This window comes from Mitosporidium daphniae, assembly GCF_000760515.2.
Source record: "Mitosporidium daphniae strain UGP3 chromosome Unknown contig-113, whole genome shotgun sequence".
NCBI classification, from domain to species: Eukaryota; Fungi; Microsporidia; genus Mitosporidium; species Mitosporidium daphniae.
Window position 1 is genome coordinate 1 of NW_013546718.1, and position 15,345 is coordinate 15,345.

Sequence of the window (15,345 nt, forward strand, 5' to 3'; positions counted from 1 at the left end):
GTTGCATGGATCCTTAAAACTATATCCTCTGTATGGCTTTCAGCAGTAGCGGTCGAGGTGGTAGCGACTATAGATCTTGGGCGACCAGCCATTGATCGCCAAATAAATTTTGTAGCACGTTTTATTTTTTAAATTACACTTAGGGTTACATATGTTTACAAATTTACAATGCTGATCCTTTTGCTTGGACCGCCAATCATTGAGACGGCAATGCACAGATCATAGGGATCATTCTCTACGTCCGCAAGTGTCTGAGGATTGGAAGCGCGGACAAGTTTGAAGACAAGTCCCCTTTTAGAAAAGCCCTCGGTACATGCATCCAAAAATATACGGACCCGCAAAGCATATCCAACGAATGCTCGCTCATACGACCTTGCAGTCATCCAAAGCGGGATAAAGAGAAGAAAGCCGATCCCACAAAGCAATAAGGAAAAGGAAAGGCATGCAAGTTTCCTGAAAAATTTTAGCCTGCTTGGAACGTCCTCGGTAATTGTGGGCCCATTTACCAAAGCAAGGAGATCCCTCCACTCGTCAATGGAAAGCAATGGATACCCAGAGTTATCAACCAGTAGACCTCTATTATATGGGCCATAAAATTCAAAGGAACCGTGGTAAAATTGCGCCAGCATGCCTCCAGCAACTATCGAGGGTGTTCCCTCCACCAAAGGAGTGGCTGGTCTATTTTCCAAGGGGGGAATACCGCTCTCCGGTTCCTCATCAGGCTCAAGGTCCTCATTGCTATTTTCAAGATATTCAATTGTTGTGAAAGAAGCAAGCGATGCCCTTGCTGATGGATACACGTGTTCCGAAGCTGAAAGAAAAGGATTTAATGACGTCGTTATGCTCATCTTCTCTTTAAATGGAAGATACTAAGCTGGTAGTTGGAATTTTTGATTGACAAATGTGTCTCACATGATTGGTGAAATAAAAGACAAATAAATAGGTTAATGTGAAAAATTAATTGCTTTATTAACCCTTTGGTAAATTTTATTTTTCACGGACAATTGTGAATACCAATGTGATGTTTTGATTCTTATGGTCCTCGCAACTTTTTGGCTCCAACAAACAAAGCATGTTCATTGATTCAACACAAAAAATAGCAGTATTTCGAACAAAAGGGATTCGCCATTTTTAAAGCACTTTCATAATATGTTGACGTCAATTTTTTAAGCCGTCTGAATAATTTTACAAGGAAAGCCGTAAATACAAGCTCGAGAAAAATATATTTAATAAATGTCTCAAAAGAATTACTACAAAAATAGTGCTATATTACAGGAAGTTCTTCCAAATTTGGGCGAGACGTACTTTAGGGCTAATGTGAAAAAATAGACCTTGGAAACACAAATAGAGACTTGAATTCGAGCACGTCAGGAGTCCCAAACTGTCCCTTCAATGTGAAAATCAGTACTTTAGAAGGAACCTGGAATGAAACGTGCATGAGAAAGAAGAAGCACACCATTAAAGATGCTTTATTAATCACAAAGATCTATTGGAAGGAAATGAAAGTGCTTTTTATGTAACAATATCCAATACACAACTCAGTATGCAGATGGTTAGACACATGTGGCGCCTTATAGTTTCCAATTAAAAGGCAAATGCCTTTTTAGAAATAGAAGCAAGTGAATACAGAGATCGATTTGTATTTGGGGCTATCTAAACCGACCAAATTTGTATTAGAGAGGGGCATTCAAAAATTTCGAGCCAAAAGTAACACGCACTTGCGTGAATTAATTATGCCATTTAATTTCTTTAACGCCGAAATGCAAGGGAGAACTTTCGCAACTAGGAAGAGAGTTTTACAAGGAAAAATTCCAAAAGGCTTTTTTGATACTCAAATTGCACGGTGTAAGATGTACCTTGACATATCTCGATGCAACTATTTTGCAACCATTATAGGCTGGAACAAGAATATTAGCTTAATCTACAGATAGTTTATATAAAGTTAAGAATTCCGGGACGATGTTGCAAAAGCGGAGATTCTGCTGAAAAGGCTTGATACGGAAACAGGCTCGCTCCGCTCAATCTGAACAGGCTGTTGAATGTGATGATGCAAAAAAGGAGATGGCGGCTCAACTCGTTCAAAGTCGTTCGCAGATAAGTTACCCGCTTCGATGTTGAGTTCCTTATTTTCGGCGGTCTCTTCGTCCTCGGCTTCCTTAGAAAACGCTATAATTTCTTTGGAAAAATCCATTGGGATCCCCTCTTCATGTTCTATTTTCAGCTCTTGCTCCAGGAAATTTGGTTTTTTAACCGAAATCGCAGGAGAAGATGGTGCTATGATAAAAGCAGATCGCTTGTGCAAGGTCTCTGGAGAAAGCATAGGAAGGAGTGGCTGGCTCTCTCGAAGAAAATCTTTTCCGCGAGGCGACCAGAGTCCACGCGAATGACCTTTTGAAGTTGAGGGATATGAAATAGACCTCGTCAACGAACCTCCACATAAGGAAGAGCCTGCAGAGGCCGTCGTGGATGACTTTTTCCGAATTATGCTTTTTGCATGCTCTAGGGAGCGCCGTAGACGGTTCAGCTCTTCTTTGTGCTCTCGCTCCACAATTCGTAACTGTCTCAGCTCTGCTTCGCGCTGTTCAAACGCTACTCGCAATCGGGTCATCTCTTCAGTCAACTGCTGATGAGTTCGATTCTTCTCTACACGCGTAGATTGCAATGTCGATCTAAGCGTGGTAAGCTGATGCGAGAGCAACTGAACCTCCTGACTGGCTTTAATGGCCGATGCTGAAGATGAGGTGGTAGATGTGCGTGCCGTCGCCAACTTTGCCGAAGCAAGTTCTCGACTCAGCTCTCGGATCTTGGTTTCGTATTTTTCACGAAGGGTTTTGGAGAGCCCAATTCCAATTCTGCTTTCTGCCAAAATGGTGGACCCAGCACCGCTGGAATCCTTTTTTAGATTGGATATTTGTTCTTGGAGAAAGATTAATTTAGCCTCATATGATGCCCGCAGAGCAGCAATATTCTCCTCAAGCACGGTGGGTGAGGTGTGTACAGCTCCTTGTAGGGTGTCACTATCGCCTCCTTGAGGCAAAGGTTTCCTCACAAGCGCACGAAGCTCGAAATTCTCTTTTTTCAAATTCATAACTTGCTTCTTCAGCTGTGCCACCTCAAAAGCAGAACAGGACATATCCATATTCACATGAGCATTGTTGCGGATATTCTTTGCGCGCGCAGCATACTAAAAAGTAAGCAAACGTCAAAAAATTAAAAGAATCAAAATGGAAAAGTAAAGTGTTCGAATGTCATTACAAGTTGTTGATACCTTCAGTGTATTGACGGACTCACTGAGAGACGCTTCATCAGGAGAAATACACGCAATCATAAGCGTGCAAGAATTCCCACCCAGTGCATTTTGAAGCAGCCTCGTTAGCTTTGAGTCTCTGTAGGGGATATGTTCATTCCGTCCTGCAGAGAGAGCGGAGATGACATTTCCAAGCGCCAAAAGACCCCCGTTAATGGAAATGGCTTCTTTTGCTCGCGCTCCCTGCGCATTTGTCCGCTTTAAACGCTCCGAGCCGGCAAGATCCACAAAATGAAATCTAGAAACTCTTGCCTCGCCATTCTCAATTTGTTGGCGCAAAATAAGCGATAAGATTGCATGCGACCGGGAAGAGCTTGCATTCATATCAGTTGCACCAGTAGTGCGCGCAAGTGTCCCCCTTTTGACGACTCTATTGTTTTAAAGCACTTGTGGATACTTGAAAAGATCGGCTGGCATTGAGACCTGCTCTTCGTGGCAGCCTGCAAGATATATATCGCCACGGGAATCTTCGCGAATCACCAATGGCGTAGAAGGGGTAATAGAAGATCCAACTAGCAGGTCTTTGGCCTTTTCATTATAAATTTCTATGAAAGAGGCAAAAATGGAAGAAGAAGAAGAAGTCAATGATGGTGATAATTTCCCAAAAATCTCAATAATAGCTCTGGGAACGATTCCTTGTTCTGTCAGACCCATTTCTGCTGTCGAAAAAATAACGCTCTCCAACCCAGTGCCCATTGTATATGTTTTCCCAGAGCCTGTCTGCAAAAAAGAATGGAAGTCATACCTGACCATAGGCAAATATGGTTGCATTTATCCCAGAAATGAATATATCAACTAGAGGCGAGACGAGCTGTGCATACAAGCTTTCTTGCGTGGCATCTACCCCCAATACAGCGTCGAATGTGAAGGAATGCATGGGTGCAACCTCGACCTTAATGCAATTTTGGGGCTCAACAAGAATTGGAGCCGTATTTCCAGAGCTTCCGAGCCCCGGAGGACGTAGCCGAACGGCTACCTGTACCCGCTGTGGAACAAGTGTCGGCTCAGGAGGTCCTGGAATGCCCTCCATCATCAAATGGTAAAAATTAAAATGCACCGAGGCGAAATTGGCGCGAAATCGATTCCTCATATCCGTCTTTTCCTTTCAACTTACTTTTTTCGTAGCATTGGAAATATTCCTTAGTTTTTACACATGAACCTCGGCTCTTCGTCTAATTTACATGCAGTATGGGCATGTAATCACTAGCAGTGCATGGGATAGCCCTACAGCGCATAGCCTGCTATGTGATATGATTGGTCACGTCCAGGAAGTGTGATTGGTCAGTCCTTATTTTAATTGGGGTCAACATCCAAATTCTTCACATTTACAATCATCGCCTTCTGTGGCGGATGGTTGGCGAGCTATACCAAGATCAAGGTCAGAGTCAAGATCAGGCTCAAGATCAAGATCAAAATCCCGAAATGACCCATTTCCCATGGGAGAAAAATCTGCGGCCACCTGTCGAGATGGCTATGTCCCGCGGCATGCCGAGGCCGCGAATTGCTACATGGCCCCCCTGTATCCCTATAGTTTGCCACGATATTGAACATGACATTAAAAAAAGCGCCAGACCCATAGTACGACGTAGCTATTTTTACTGGCAGTGTATGATGCCTTTCTTTATTTTCTAGTGGTTATTCTGGCTCTTCTTCTAAACGTGGCCTCTTCGAGTCTCCTAGCGGTTTCCGGTACATGGTCACTCAGGGAGCCACTTATTGCGACTTTCTTTCTATTTTTCTACCCAATCTTGGGCTTTTTCGCATGGCATCTTCCTCTATATTCTGCCCTAAGGCTTAATTCTGGATTATTCTTTGCCTTATGGATACTCTTTTTCCTGGCTCATTTGGCTCTTGTCACTATCATGGCCGTCGGATGGCGGTACATTGGCGCAAGGTAAGTCAAAATCGGTCCTAAATATAGTGGGATTCTCTCAATTATGGTCACGTTCGCTAAGAGCCAGTTATATGAGCGTATCATGTTTATATCGACTTTTATGCTGTTCCTGCTCTTATTAATTCTCGGACTGATACACATGCGACAGGTATGGGCCTTTCTCTCGAAAGGGATGAGGCTTGAACCGATTGCACAATCCTAGCCTTACAACACGATCGGGTTTATTGATTACCAATTTCGTCCATCCCGATCATCTCTCATTCGTCCAAGTTTCCATCCATCATTCTCTTTTACGCCGTCGATTTAAATCTTCTCCACGATTGACTTTAATTTCCTTTCGCATCTAAAAATCCCCTTTTGCCGCTGTCAAAACTCATCTTTATTTGACTAAGGAATATTCCATAGTGCCTATGGCTAGTTATAAGATCTCTTACAATCGATGAGCAAGCTGTAGCCATGGTGGCATATTTTGGGTTGAATGCTACCGCACTAATGGGCTTATTGTGCCCTGTTTCCATGAGCGAGACGCCTTTTCCTGTGTTAGATTCCCAAAATGCCACTCTATTGTCTCCTATGGGACCATAAATGAACTGTGAATCTGGGCTTATAGCAGCGGCAAGTCCTTGAGGGCTGTTTGTACCAGATGTAGCGCCAGGTAAAGCATAAACAGCCCTGGAGGAGCCGTCCCATGCCGAAATTGAAAAATGATGGGTCCTGCCTATGTACGATGAGTTTGAATATCAAGAATACCTAAGGAATAAAAAGTAGAAAAAGACTCGAGTTGTACCTAGAATGAGAATTTTTAGCGGCCAAAGTTATACCTAACATAAGCAATGCTTAGCGATACCTGAAATGAGTATGTAGTTTCCGTCATTAGAAAACTCGAGCCGTGTCCAGCTGGATATGGGCGGGTTAGTGGCTGGAATTTCCCATATGGAAAACGGACCTCGGCTATATGCACGAGCATCGTATAGCCTCATAGTGCGGTTGTAGGACAACGCCACGCCAATCACAATACCTAATGCTGTTACCCCATCATAAGGGCACCTTGGGGATCGAAGCCTACGAGTGGGGTCCCTGTAATCAATGGGATGGATGCGATCGGTGCCTGGGGTGTCCGAGGATCCCACACCATCACACTATCGTCCACTGCACCGGTAAGGATTGTATCATCCAGCGGAGAAAGCTCCAAAGAAACAATCCTATGGTAATTAAGCGGCCACAAACCTGCGCTTGTGTCCAGAAAAAGTGGCGATGTACTTATTTTCCAAAATAGAAAGGTATTTGATGGTATCTTCACAAAGATGAGGAAAACTATTTACCTTCTAGTCTAGTGGTGGAATGGTAAAGAACGGAGGGGTGATGTCCCGCTCGAAGCAGATTGATTCCTGTCCGAGAAATCCTGTGCACGCTTCGAAGTTCTGGACTTGCAAGAGCCTCAAAGACGAAAAGCGCGTCAACAGTCTCGCTGGCTGCAAGCAACATAGAGCCGGACTTGTCATATTCCATTGTAGAAATAAGGGGCGCCGTTCCATTAACGGTGCCGAAGAACGGGGTGCTGATCTTTGATTTTTCCATGGCAACGTCTTCGAAGACCTTTCCTACCCGTAACATCGGGAACGTGGCAGCATTTAACGGACATGAAGACATGAGCCGGAAAAAAAATTGCAATTTCTTCAACATTTTAATGTGATGTCTATAATCCATTTCAGCGTGACAAATATTCTGTTTCCAGCAGATTAAACCCCTTCCAATAACCGGCTAATGATTTTGCTCCAGAAAAAAAGACGATTTCATTGACAATTGGCACGTAGTCGAGATTATTCCGATTGCAGCACATTGTTAACCCCATGCACATGTGATTGGCCAAGGCCTGTGTATTAATTTACTTTAAAATTTTGTCCAATTCGAAATTGTTTAATGCCACCTTGGGGTCAATTCTTTCGGAGGGGGTTTGTCTCCCTTCCACAAAGTTCGCCTCTTGGCTCACGACACTCTTCACCAGATCTTCTGATGAGAAACAGGAAACTTGCACTTGCTGCAAAATATGCCAACCATCCTGGCGCGCGCTTACTCGATATTGGCGAAAAACTAGCTCCCCTTTGCAAAGAGCCAAGGGGGTCATTTTCTGCACCTTACAATCGAAAAAATCCTCAGTCATTGGCCAACTATTCATCTCCACAAAGTTCTAAAAAAATTATCAACCTTAACTCGCCCTATACTGGACATTCTGTGAGCGTGAATAGTGGCTGGGCACAAGGCTCTCCCAAGCGTCTCAACTTTATTTCACAGATGGTACGAGGCCTTTCCATAGAAGATGCCATCCTTCAGATGACGTTTAGCAAAAAACGAGCAGCTCGTAGATTGCTTGCTACGTTGGTTCGTCTCCGTACCCGAGCTAGAGTTGAGAAAGCCCCGTTGGATCATATGGTTTTATGTATGGAAATTTTCTCTCATAACAATAGCATCGCTGACGGTTGGACGTGGAAAAATTACCAGAGAAATTGATATCAAGGGACGCGGGCGCCACGGAATCAAAAAACACTACCATTCCCAGGTACGAGTCACACTGTCCGAACCCAATTACGAACGCGAATTCAAAAAACATTACAAGATCCCCCGCTTTGTTGAACATAAATCTGTGCTTGCCAGAATTGACTACTAAGAAGTTAATAAAACATCCCGCTGGCATTAATCAGACCACTTTACTTGGATATCAAATCTGGCATTTATGGTGGATTAGGCCATATGATGCTTTGAAAATAAAGTCACTCAAGACTACGATTTTGGATCATCTAATGCACTAGATTCGTTCATTCTAACGCTATCGCTAACTGGCAACCAATTTCAAGAGAGTTAGCTGTCAAAGCTGACAATTATTTCTCTATCAGTTGAGAAAAGAAATTTAATTGATACGTAAAAAAGACCCTGTGCCTGTTAGCGCACCGGATAATGGTTAGGATCGCCACTTTATTAAAAACAGTCATAGCAGTAAATCTGAACCTAGCTAATAATTCAAAAAATACTCGTATCAAGTTATTTAACAAGCTTAGATTCGAGCTTACTGAAGAATGAGAAGATCGCTGCTTCGCCCTTTACGATAGTTTTCGTTTAATCGATTTTAACATACCGCCTTGTTGCTTCAGTTCCGACTTTTTCCGAGTCAGCATAGGCTTTATAAACTTTATTTCTAAACGTGTCTTCATTTCTGAATCTGACAGCTTTAGAATTGTTGCCACCTTTTTTAGCCTTATTACGGACTGTCTCAGCTTTATTCTGTTAAAGCCAAGTGGCAAATACACAATAGTTTAATATGCTTTCAACCGCATAAATCACCATCCTGGTCTTGACCTGGGGCCAGGCTCAAAAAATTACTAGGCATAAAATGACGTGCCACGAATTGGGGGTTGATTTTTACTGACACTAAATGAACAATTTTCTTGACCCATGAAAATGTTAATATGATCGCAATGGATAAGTTCAACTTTTTAGAATGTAATCCCTCCCCCCTCCCAGTTTACATTTAAATACAAAGTACAGGTAATTTTAATAAACTAAACAATTTGGAGTACTTTTTACAATGGAAGTTGGTAACCCTTTGTTGAACGTCACTGTTCTCCCAGACCCTATTAAAGGGAAAAGCGACAAGCGGAAATACAGGCAGCTTCGCCTTCACAACGAGATTGAGGTGATAATAATTCACGACCCACTTACGGACACTGCAAGTGCTTCGCTAGACGTCGCTGTGGGATCGTTTATGGATCCGCCTCACCGACCTGGACTTGCTCATTTTTTGGAGCATCTTCTTTTTATGGGCACAGAAAAGTTTCCTGATGAGGCAGAATATCAAACCTTTCTTTCGGAACACGGCGGCTACTCCAATGCATACACGGATGACGAGCACACCAACTACTTCTTTGATGTTGCATGGCCATTTCTAGAACCAGCCCTGGATAGGTACGCACTACACTGGCTTTAGCCCAAAAATTCACATCTAGCTTACGTTATTTGTTTTCATTGTTGTGCTTTTTTCAGTCCTTGCTGATCTTCTAGGTTTGCTCAGTTTTTTGTTGCGCCGCTCTTCAGTGCCTCGTGCACGGCTCGTGAGCGCGATGCGGTGCATAGCGAGCACCAAAAAAACATCTCGGATGACGAGTGGCGTCGTGAGCAGCTCCTCAGGACACTGGCCGACAAGTCACATCCTTTCCATGGTTTTGGAACCGGTAATGCCGAAACCCTTTCTGGAGAGTCCGTCCGTGACGGTTTGTTAACGGAATCTCATTGCAATAGAAATCATTTCTTTTTATTACACACATTATCGACCTGCCCGTATGCGTCTTGCGGTGTTGGGCCGTCAGCCGTTGGAGATTCTCAGCGGTTGGGTGGTAGAACTCTTCTCTGCCATTGGGGCTCGCAATGGGGTAGCCTCTGAGACGCTGTTGTCCGTTTCAGAACTAAATCTTCCAATTGCAGCGACCCCATCATCAGTCTCAAAGGAAAGTTCGATTGATTGCGCAAAATCCACGCCATCTTCTTGCACGAGCATTCAATGCCCAGGTCCTGCTCTGCCTATTCTTGGAGAGGCACGCCTCACTCGGATGCTTTGTATAAAACCGCTCCGCAGGCTAGAATTACACTGGACAGCGCGAGATGTCCGCTTAGTCTGGCAACATAGACCGCTTGATTTACTTGCTGAGTGGGTTGGAGACGAACGCCCCGGATCTCTGTTATCATATCTAAAATCTGCGCGGCTGGCCTCATCACTTGAAGTTGGCGTGCAGGAATTTGTGGGATTTTCAACTTTCCATGTCTCATTTGAGATTACACAAAAAGGTCTAAAGCAATGGAAAACCATTGCCCAGCTATTCTTTTACTGGCTACGCTTCGTTCTTGGCAAAATGGACGTGCCAAAGCCCGTAGGCCGCTCTAGTAATGATGGCGATTTTGGACTTTTCAGCGAGAATTGTTGTACAAAGCCATTAGATGGTTTTGATAGTCAAAGTGACCGCGACACATCTCCTTTATTTGCTATGCGCTGGGCAGAACTCTCTGCAGTGCGTGCACAAGAGTTTGACTTTCTGGATCGGATCCATCCGACAAGCATGGTTTATGAGCTCACCGTGGCTATGCACCGTTATCCGCCTGCAGAACGGTTACGTGGTCATGCAGGCTGGATGTGGGCAATGCCTAGCCAAGCATTACTTTGCGAACTCGCTGAGCAAGATCTGACTCCAGCCCGCTGTCACATTATGTTGCTCACAGGCGATGAATGTTTGCACGAAGAAGGGGAGGTTTGTTTGAATTCTGACGAAAATCCTCATTTGGCTTTAAGTGATGGTTTCTCTACTAACGCTGAAAGCGATATGGACGAGCAAGAAGAAAGGAGCGATATTGAGTCAGAACAAGAAGAAAGGAACAATGAGGGGTCAGAGCAAGCGGTAGAAAGCGTGATGAGGGAATGTTTAACTCAATTCCCTGAAGTAGAGCCTTGGTATGGCACACGTTATGCAACGTGTCTCCTAGAAGCCAAAGATATTGAGATGTTACAGTCTATGCATGGTTGCCTTCCAGTGCCTGCATTTCGCCTACCAGAGCGTAATCCATTCATTGCCACAGCCTCTGAACTTGAGGTTGTTGCGGATGGAGAGACCTCGCCTTTACCGAAAGAAATTGCTCCTGGGCTCTGGTTCAAGCGTGACGATCGCTTTGGACTGCCCAAAGGCATTCTGTTTCTCTTTTTGCGCCAGTCTCAGCAGGGACAAAGCAGTGAAGAGCGCTTTGCTGAATTGTTGCTCCGTGGTTCTCTATTGCAGGATTTGCTTGCAGAAGAGCTCTATGACGCTTCTTTGGCTGGGCTCGAGTTTGAGTTTCGACGTTCAGGAGCCTCTGTGGCGTCTTCGAAAGCAATCTCCACAGGCCTTGTAGTCCAAATAAGTGGATTTTCTCCACATCTTTTGGAGATGGCTAAACGTATTGCCACACGTTGTTGTGAAGACCCAGCAACATTTAATTCTCGAGCCTCAGAGATAGCAATCACGAAGAGCATGTCACTTGGCGAAGGTGAATGTAGGTTTTCCACGGAACGTGAGCGCCTTCAGCGACGGCTGCAAGGGGAGTCAAAAGAGGCTTCTTTTAAGCAAGCTAGTGCCCTACTTTCGCTATTGTTGACACCTACACACCCAGGCCCGGATGCCGTTCTTCGAGTTATCGAGGCCATGGATGAGCGTAAAATACGTTTTAACCCATTCGATACATTTGCTTCTCTTATCCATGGAAATTTTACCGAAACTCAGGCACTTGAGCTTCACCGCTCCCTACTTGATCTAGTCGTCGGCACCACTACAGATGCACATCGGCCAAGCAGAGATTCCATATCGACCCTTTCGGCGCTACATGCACCGATCAGGCAACTTCCGGAAGGGCGCCCCGTACTATTAGTACGAAGTGGTGTTCCCGGGCCCAACTGCTGCGTGCACGTATACTTTCAGGTGGGTGTCAATCGTATGGACCGATTTTTTCCTTTTTCATTGGCCTACTGTTTTTTGTATCTTTTTGTACTTTTCTTACATTGTAGCTTGGAGCCATTAAGGCGGAAAAAATCGCATTACGGAACTATGCCACTGCATTGCTGCTGGCTCAAATAATGGCAGAGCCTTTCTCTGATCAATTGCGTACAAAAGAGCAGCTAGGGTACCTGGTGCGGGCTCAACCGCGCCTCGACGGCAATGTACATGGCATTGAACTGGTAGTGCAATCCAACGTAAAGGGGGCAGCTTTTCTTGCTCGCCGTATTTTGGAATTTGTCAATGTGGAGCTATTGGCAATCCTGAAGGCTATGCGGAGTGAAGATATGGAGCGTCACGGACAAGCGCTCATTCATCGATTGCGAGAAGAACCTACGACGCTTTTATCGGAAGCATTGCCATATTGGGCCTCCATTTGGAGAGGTGATCAGCTCTTCACCCTTGCTGAGGAAACGAGTCATCAAGTTTCGGAGCTTGCCTCGGAACGCAATTCCGTCCTCAAATTCTTCAAGGAACACATGGTTGAACCTGCGCTACGCCGCATTGCGCTGGTAGTGGTGGAGCCTGAAGAATCTAGGGATCAAGAGGATACACATGTGCGGGACCTGGTCAATTTAGGATTGCTGCAAGACCCCATTGTGGTTAGCATTGGGGCCGAAGAGACCGTTTCGATGCACGACTCCTACTGCAGCGCTCTGGGAAGGCCAGACGCATTCTTTTCAAGCTGATCGAGATGCATTAAATAAATCTTAATGTCCGCTTTTTGCCGACCCACTGACGATTCATCTACAAGACCACCAAAATCCCAATGGCTATCGAACAATTAGCGGGGAAATTTAATCAAGTTTATTGGAGCCATACTGTGCTGCAAAAGATGTTGTCCAACATCAGGTGTCCATGCAACCCATCCTCTTGTCATTTGGAAAGTAAAAGGCTGCCAAATAGAGGCTAAGCAGCAGGTGTTCTCAGCTTAAACTCGTTCAAGCTACTCAAAGCTGGGTTTCATCCCATCATTGACTATTATGATTTGGAAAATACTTCCCTACCCTCACAAGGAGTGGTTAGGCAGCATTTAATTATTTTTCCGCGTGAAATTCTATAACAAACGAGTGCAGTAGATATCCACACGGGGAGAATATTTACAGATCAAGCACATCTTATAAGGCTCTTTAAAGCATCCAACATGGTATGATTGACGCTCCAAGATCGAGCATTCTACCGGATAAATAATATTGAAATTAACAATTCATTACTGAGTGCAGTTATGGATCCATCTTTTTCCATAAGAAGGATTGCTAGCATATACGCCTTTTTTTTCTCGTAATCTTACTTTTCAAGCTGAAAAAACGCTCTTTCAGCATTTGAAATATGCAAAAGCATCTCGATCCCTGAGGCCCCAAGAGGCATTCTGGAGCTGAATTTACTGAAATGAGCTTTTTGAGCGATGCAACAGGTTGCCTGCTCATTACACGCGACGAAGACAGCGACGTCTATTAGGAAAACAACGCAAATGGCCATCAAGCTATGAGAAAGTCGCCCTTTTAAGAATTCATTGAGCGGTTTTTTAAAGGTTGCCAGCATTTGGTAGATTCTTTTCTATTTTATCTTTTTTATCGAATGAAATCTCAGATTAACGTGGCTTTATGGGCAAAAAGGTATCTCTAATTCCATACGCCATCTCACATGCAATGAAAAGTACACCAAAAGAGGGCAGCAGTTTTGGAAACCACCAACTGATGATTGCAATTTCTTTGAGGGTTTACCTTGAAAACGATATGAAATATCTCAATAAACCTCCTTTATTCTTTCAAAAAGCGGCACGTTTTTATTCCACATGCAGCTCTGTTATTATTACCGACCATAAAACAAAGAACAAACTTAACCGATCTTTTTTGTGGTTTTTCAGGCATTTCAGAGAAAAACGTATCAAAGTGAACTCGCTTTTAACCCTTTTTCAAGCATGTGGTGATGGAAGTCACAAATGCATCGCCCCATAAGCTGTTGAATTTATTTCATGTTTCACAAAAATCCCTGCATAGAGCGGCGGCACTTTATACACTTTGAGGAACTTTACAGTGATCCTCAGTGTTGATTGTAGAATCTTGTTATGGTGTGCGTTATGGGTCGCTCTTTAATCCCAGTTTCGGGTTAAGCATCACCTAGGCTAAATCTAACGTGAAACTGGGAAATGGATAATCGAGTATGATGGCCAGCCATTTTACTTGGTTGAATATGAAAAACTACTTTGGTGCCAAATTTATGCAGTGGCTGATGTGCCAGAAAAATTCGATTTATCTGCCAACGATGCTTCGAAACTGCTAATAGAGCACCAAATGGAATATTTAATTATAGATGCCCATGAAAAGAGAATTTGACCTTTCAAGCCAATTCACATGTCAAACACCTAAAAAGATAATTTTATTGAGGAATAGTCGCAATCTGTTTTTAGCTTTTTTTTTTCAATATCCGAGTTTCCTGAATCATTATTAGATCGTTTTTTATAAGGAATCATTTTAGGCTCTTCAAATTTTGCAGCAAACTCTTTGAATTCATCTTTGGTGCAACAGTCTAACTTTTTGAGACATTCGAGGATTTTTTCAATATTGGGTCTTTTCTCAGGAGATGGATCAAGAGCCTGGTGAATGATTTTGGCCAACTTGCGATCAATTTTTTTTAGTAAATTAAAGATATCTCTATATTTGTTAAGCCCTTTTTGATCCTTTTCTTGATCATCTTGAAAAGCATAATAATTACGGTCGTACCTGGCTCCATCTTTAGTTATAAAGAAGTCAACAACCGTAGCTGCAAAGGAGAATACATCAGATCTTTTGGTGGGAAAACTATCAGATTTGACCTTAAAGTTTAACTCTCCATCATTTTTTAGCGCAATCCATCCTTGTGTAACCTCTTTTTTGCCGATAACTATTTCCATAAATTCTTTTGGCTCCACAGACTTTTCGTCGATAAGCTCTGGCGCACAAAATCCTTTGGTACTAGTAAAAGTATACTCTTTAGTTGAATATGGCTTTTCGCCCAAATCAGTTCTTTCTGTTTTTCCAGCTCCTTTTGCATTAACTCTTTTGATCTCCACAGCTCCACCAAAATCTGCGATTTTAACATCGCCTTTTTTTGATATCAAAATATTTTCAGACTTCAAATCCCCATGCACAATCCCATTTTGATGCATAAATTTAACACCTTCAGCAATTTCTTTGAAAATATAAGCGAATATCTTTGAATTGCCTTTCCAAGATCGAGGCTTACTAAATAAATCGGCACCTTTTACATATTCCATAAATATCATATTTCCACTCTTATAATAAACACGAACAATCCTTTCATCTAGAAGATTCTTTTGAATCGAAAATTCTCTTTCAGTAAAAGAGGGGTCGTACGGGTTCAAAATCTCTTTAATGAGAAAATCTCCCGTTATTACACGCATCAGCTCTTCTTTCTTAGATTGCGTCATTTCAATAGATTTTACTAAGTCTGGCCTATATTTATCAATAGGCATTCCATCCAGCAACAGATGCGCCAAATGTATTTCGCTATTTTTGGAACAGGTTATTTCAGAAAAAGTTCCTTTTATCACATACTTTAGGGTCACTTTTTCAGTTTCA

General features: G+C 43.2%; 7 protein-coding genes across 7 annotated transcripts; 3 read left to right on the forward strand and 4 right to left on the reverse strand.

The window, feature by feature from the left end:
• Positions 1-155: 155 nt before the first annotated feature.
• Positions 156-848, reverse strand: DI09_113p10 (uncharacterized protein; the record flags this gene model as incomplete). Its single annotated transcript, XM_013384042.1, has 1 exon — positions 156-848. One exon carries the CDS (start codon positions 846-848, stop codon positions 156-158), a length of 693 nt encoding a protein of 230 aa, XP_013239496.1.
• Positions 849-1,233: 385 nt separating this feature from the next.
• Positions 1,234-1,996, forward strand: DI09_113p20 (uncharacterized protein; the record flags this gene model as incomplete). Its single annotated transcript, XM_013384043.1, has 6 exons — positions 1,234-1,317; positions 1,349-1,394; positions 1,485-1,516; positions 1,614-1,707; positions 1,768-1,845; positions 1,932-1,996. The coding sequence occupies 6 exons, from the start codon at positions 1,234-1,236 to the stop codon at positions 1,994-1,996; spliced, it is 399 nt and encodes a 132-aa protein (XP_013239497.1).
• On the reverse strand, positions 1,943-4,337 carry DI09_113p30 (uncharacterized protein; the record flags this gene model as incomplete). The annotated part of the gene is made up of 4 exons (XM_013384044.1): positions 1,943-3,184; positions 3,269-3,677; positions 3,705-4,027; positions 4,053-4,337. 4 exons carry the CDS (start codon positions 4,335-4,337, stop codon positions 1,943-1,945), a joined length of 2,259 nt encoding a protein of 752 aa, XP_013239498.1.
• Positions 4,338-4,610: 273 nt separating this feature from the next.
• On the reverse strand, positions 4,611-6,815 carry DI09_113p40 (uncharacterized protein; the record flags this gene model as incomplete). The annotated part of the gene is made up of 5 exons (XM_013384045.1): positions 4,611-4,778; positions 5,636-5,919; positions 6,049-6,340; positions 6,429-6,460; positions 6,524-6,815. 5 exons carry the CDS (start codon positions 6,813-6,815, stop codon positions 4,611-4,613), a joined length of 1,068 nt encoding a protein of 355 aa, XP_013239499.1.
• Positions 6,816-7,214: 399 nt separating this feature from the next.
• DI09_113p50 (50s ribosomal protein L22) lies at positions 7,215-7,866 on the forward strand (the record flags this gene model as incomplete). The annotated part of the gene is made up of 2 exons (XM_013384046.1): positions 7,215-7,638; positions 7,667-7,866. The coding sequence occupies 2 exons, from the start codon at positions 7,215-7,217 to the stop codon at positions 7,864-7,866; spliced, it is 624 nt and encodes a 207-aa protein (XP_013239500.1).
• A 915-nt stretch (positions 7,867-8,781) lies between these two features.
• On the forward strand, positions 8,782-12,453 carry DI09_113p60 (uncharacterized protein; the record flags this gene model as incomplete). Its single annotated transcript, XM_013384047.1, has 4 exons — positions 8,782-9,158; positions 9,255-9,463; positions 9,492-11,677; positions 11,776-12,453. 4 exons carry the CDS (start codon positions 8,782-8,784, stop codon positions 12,451-12,453), a joined length of 3,450 nt encoding a protein of 1,149 aa, XP_013239501.1.
• Positions 12,454-14,129: 1,676 nt separating this feature from the next.
• On the reverse strand, positions 14,130-15,194 carry DI09_113p70 (putative serine/threonine protein kinase; the record flags this gene model as incomplete). The annotated part of the gene is made up of 1 exon (XM_013384048.1): positions 14,130-15,194. The coding sequence occupies one exon, from the start codon at positions 15,192-15,194 to the stop codon at positions 14,130-14,132; it is 1,065 nt and encodes a 354-aa protein (XP_013239502.1).
• Between the last annotated feature and the right edge of the window lie 151 nt (positions 15,195-15,345).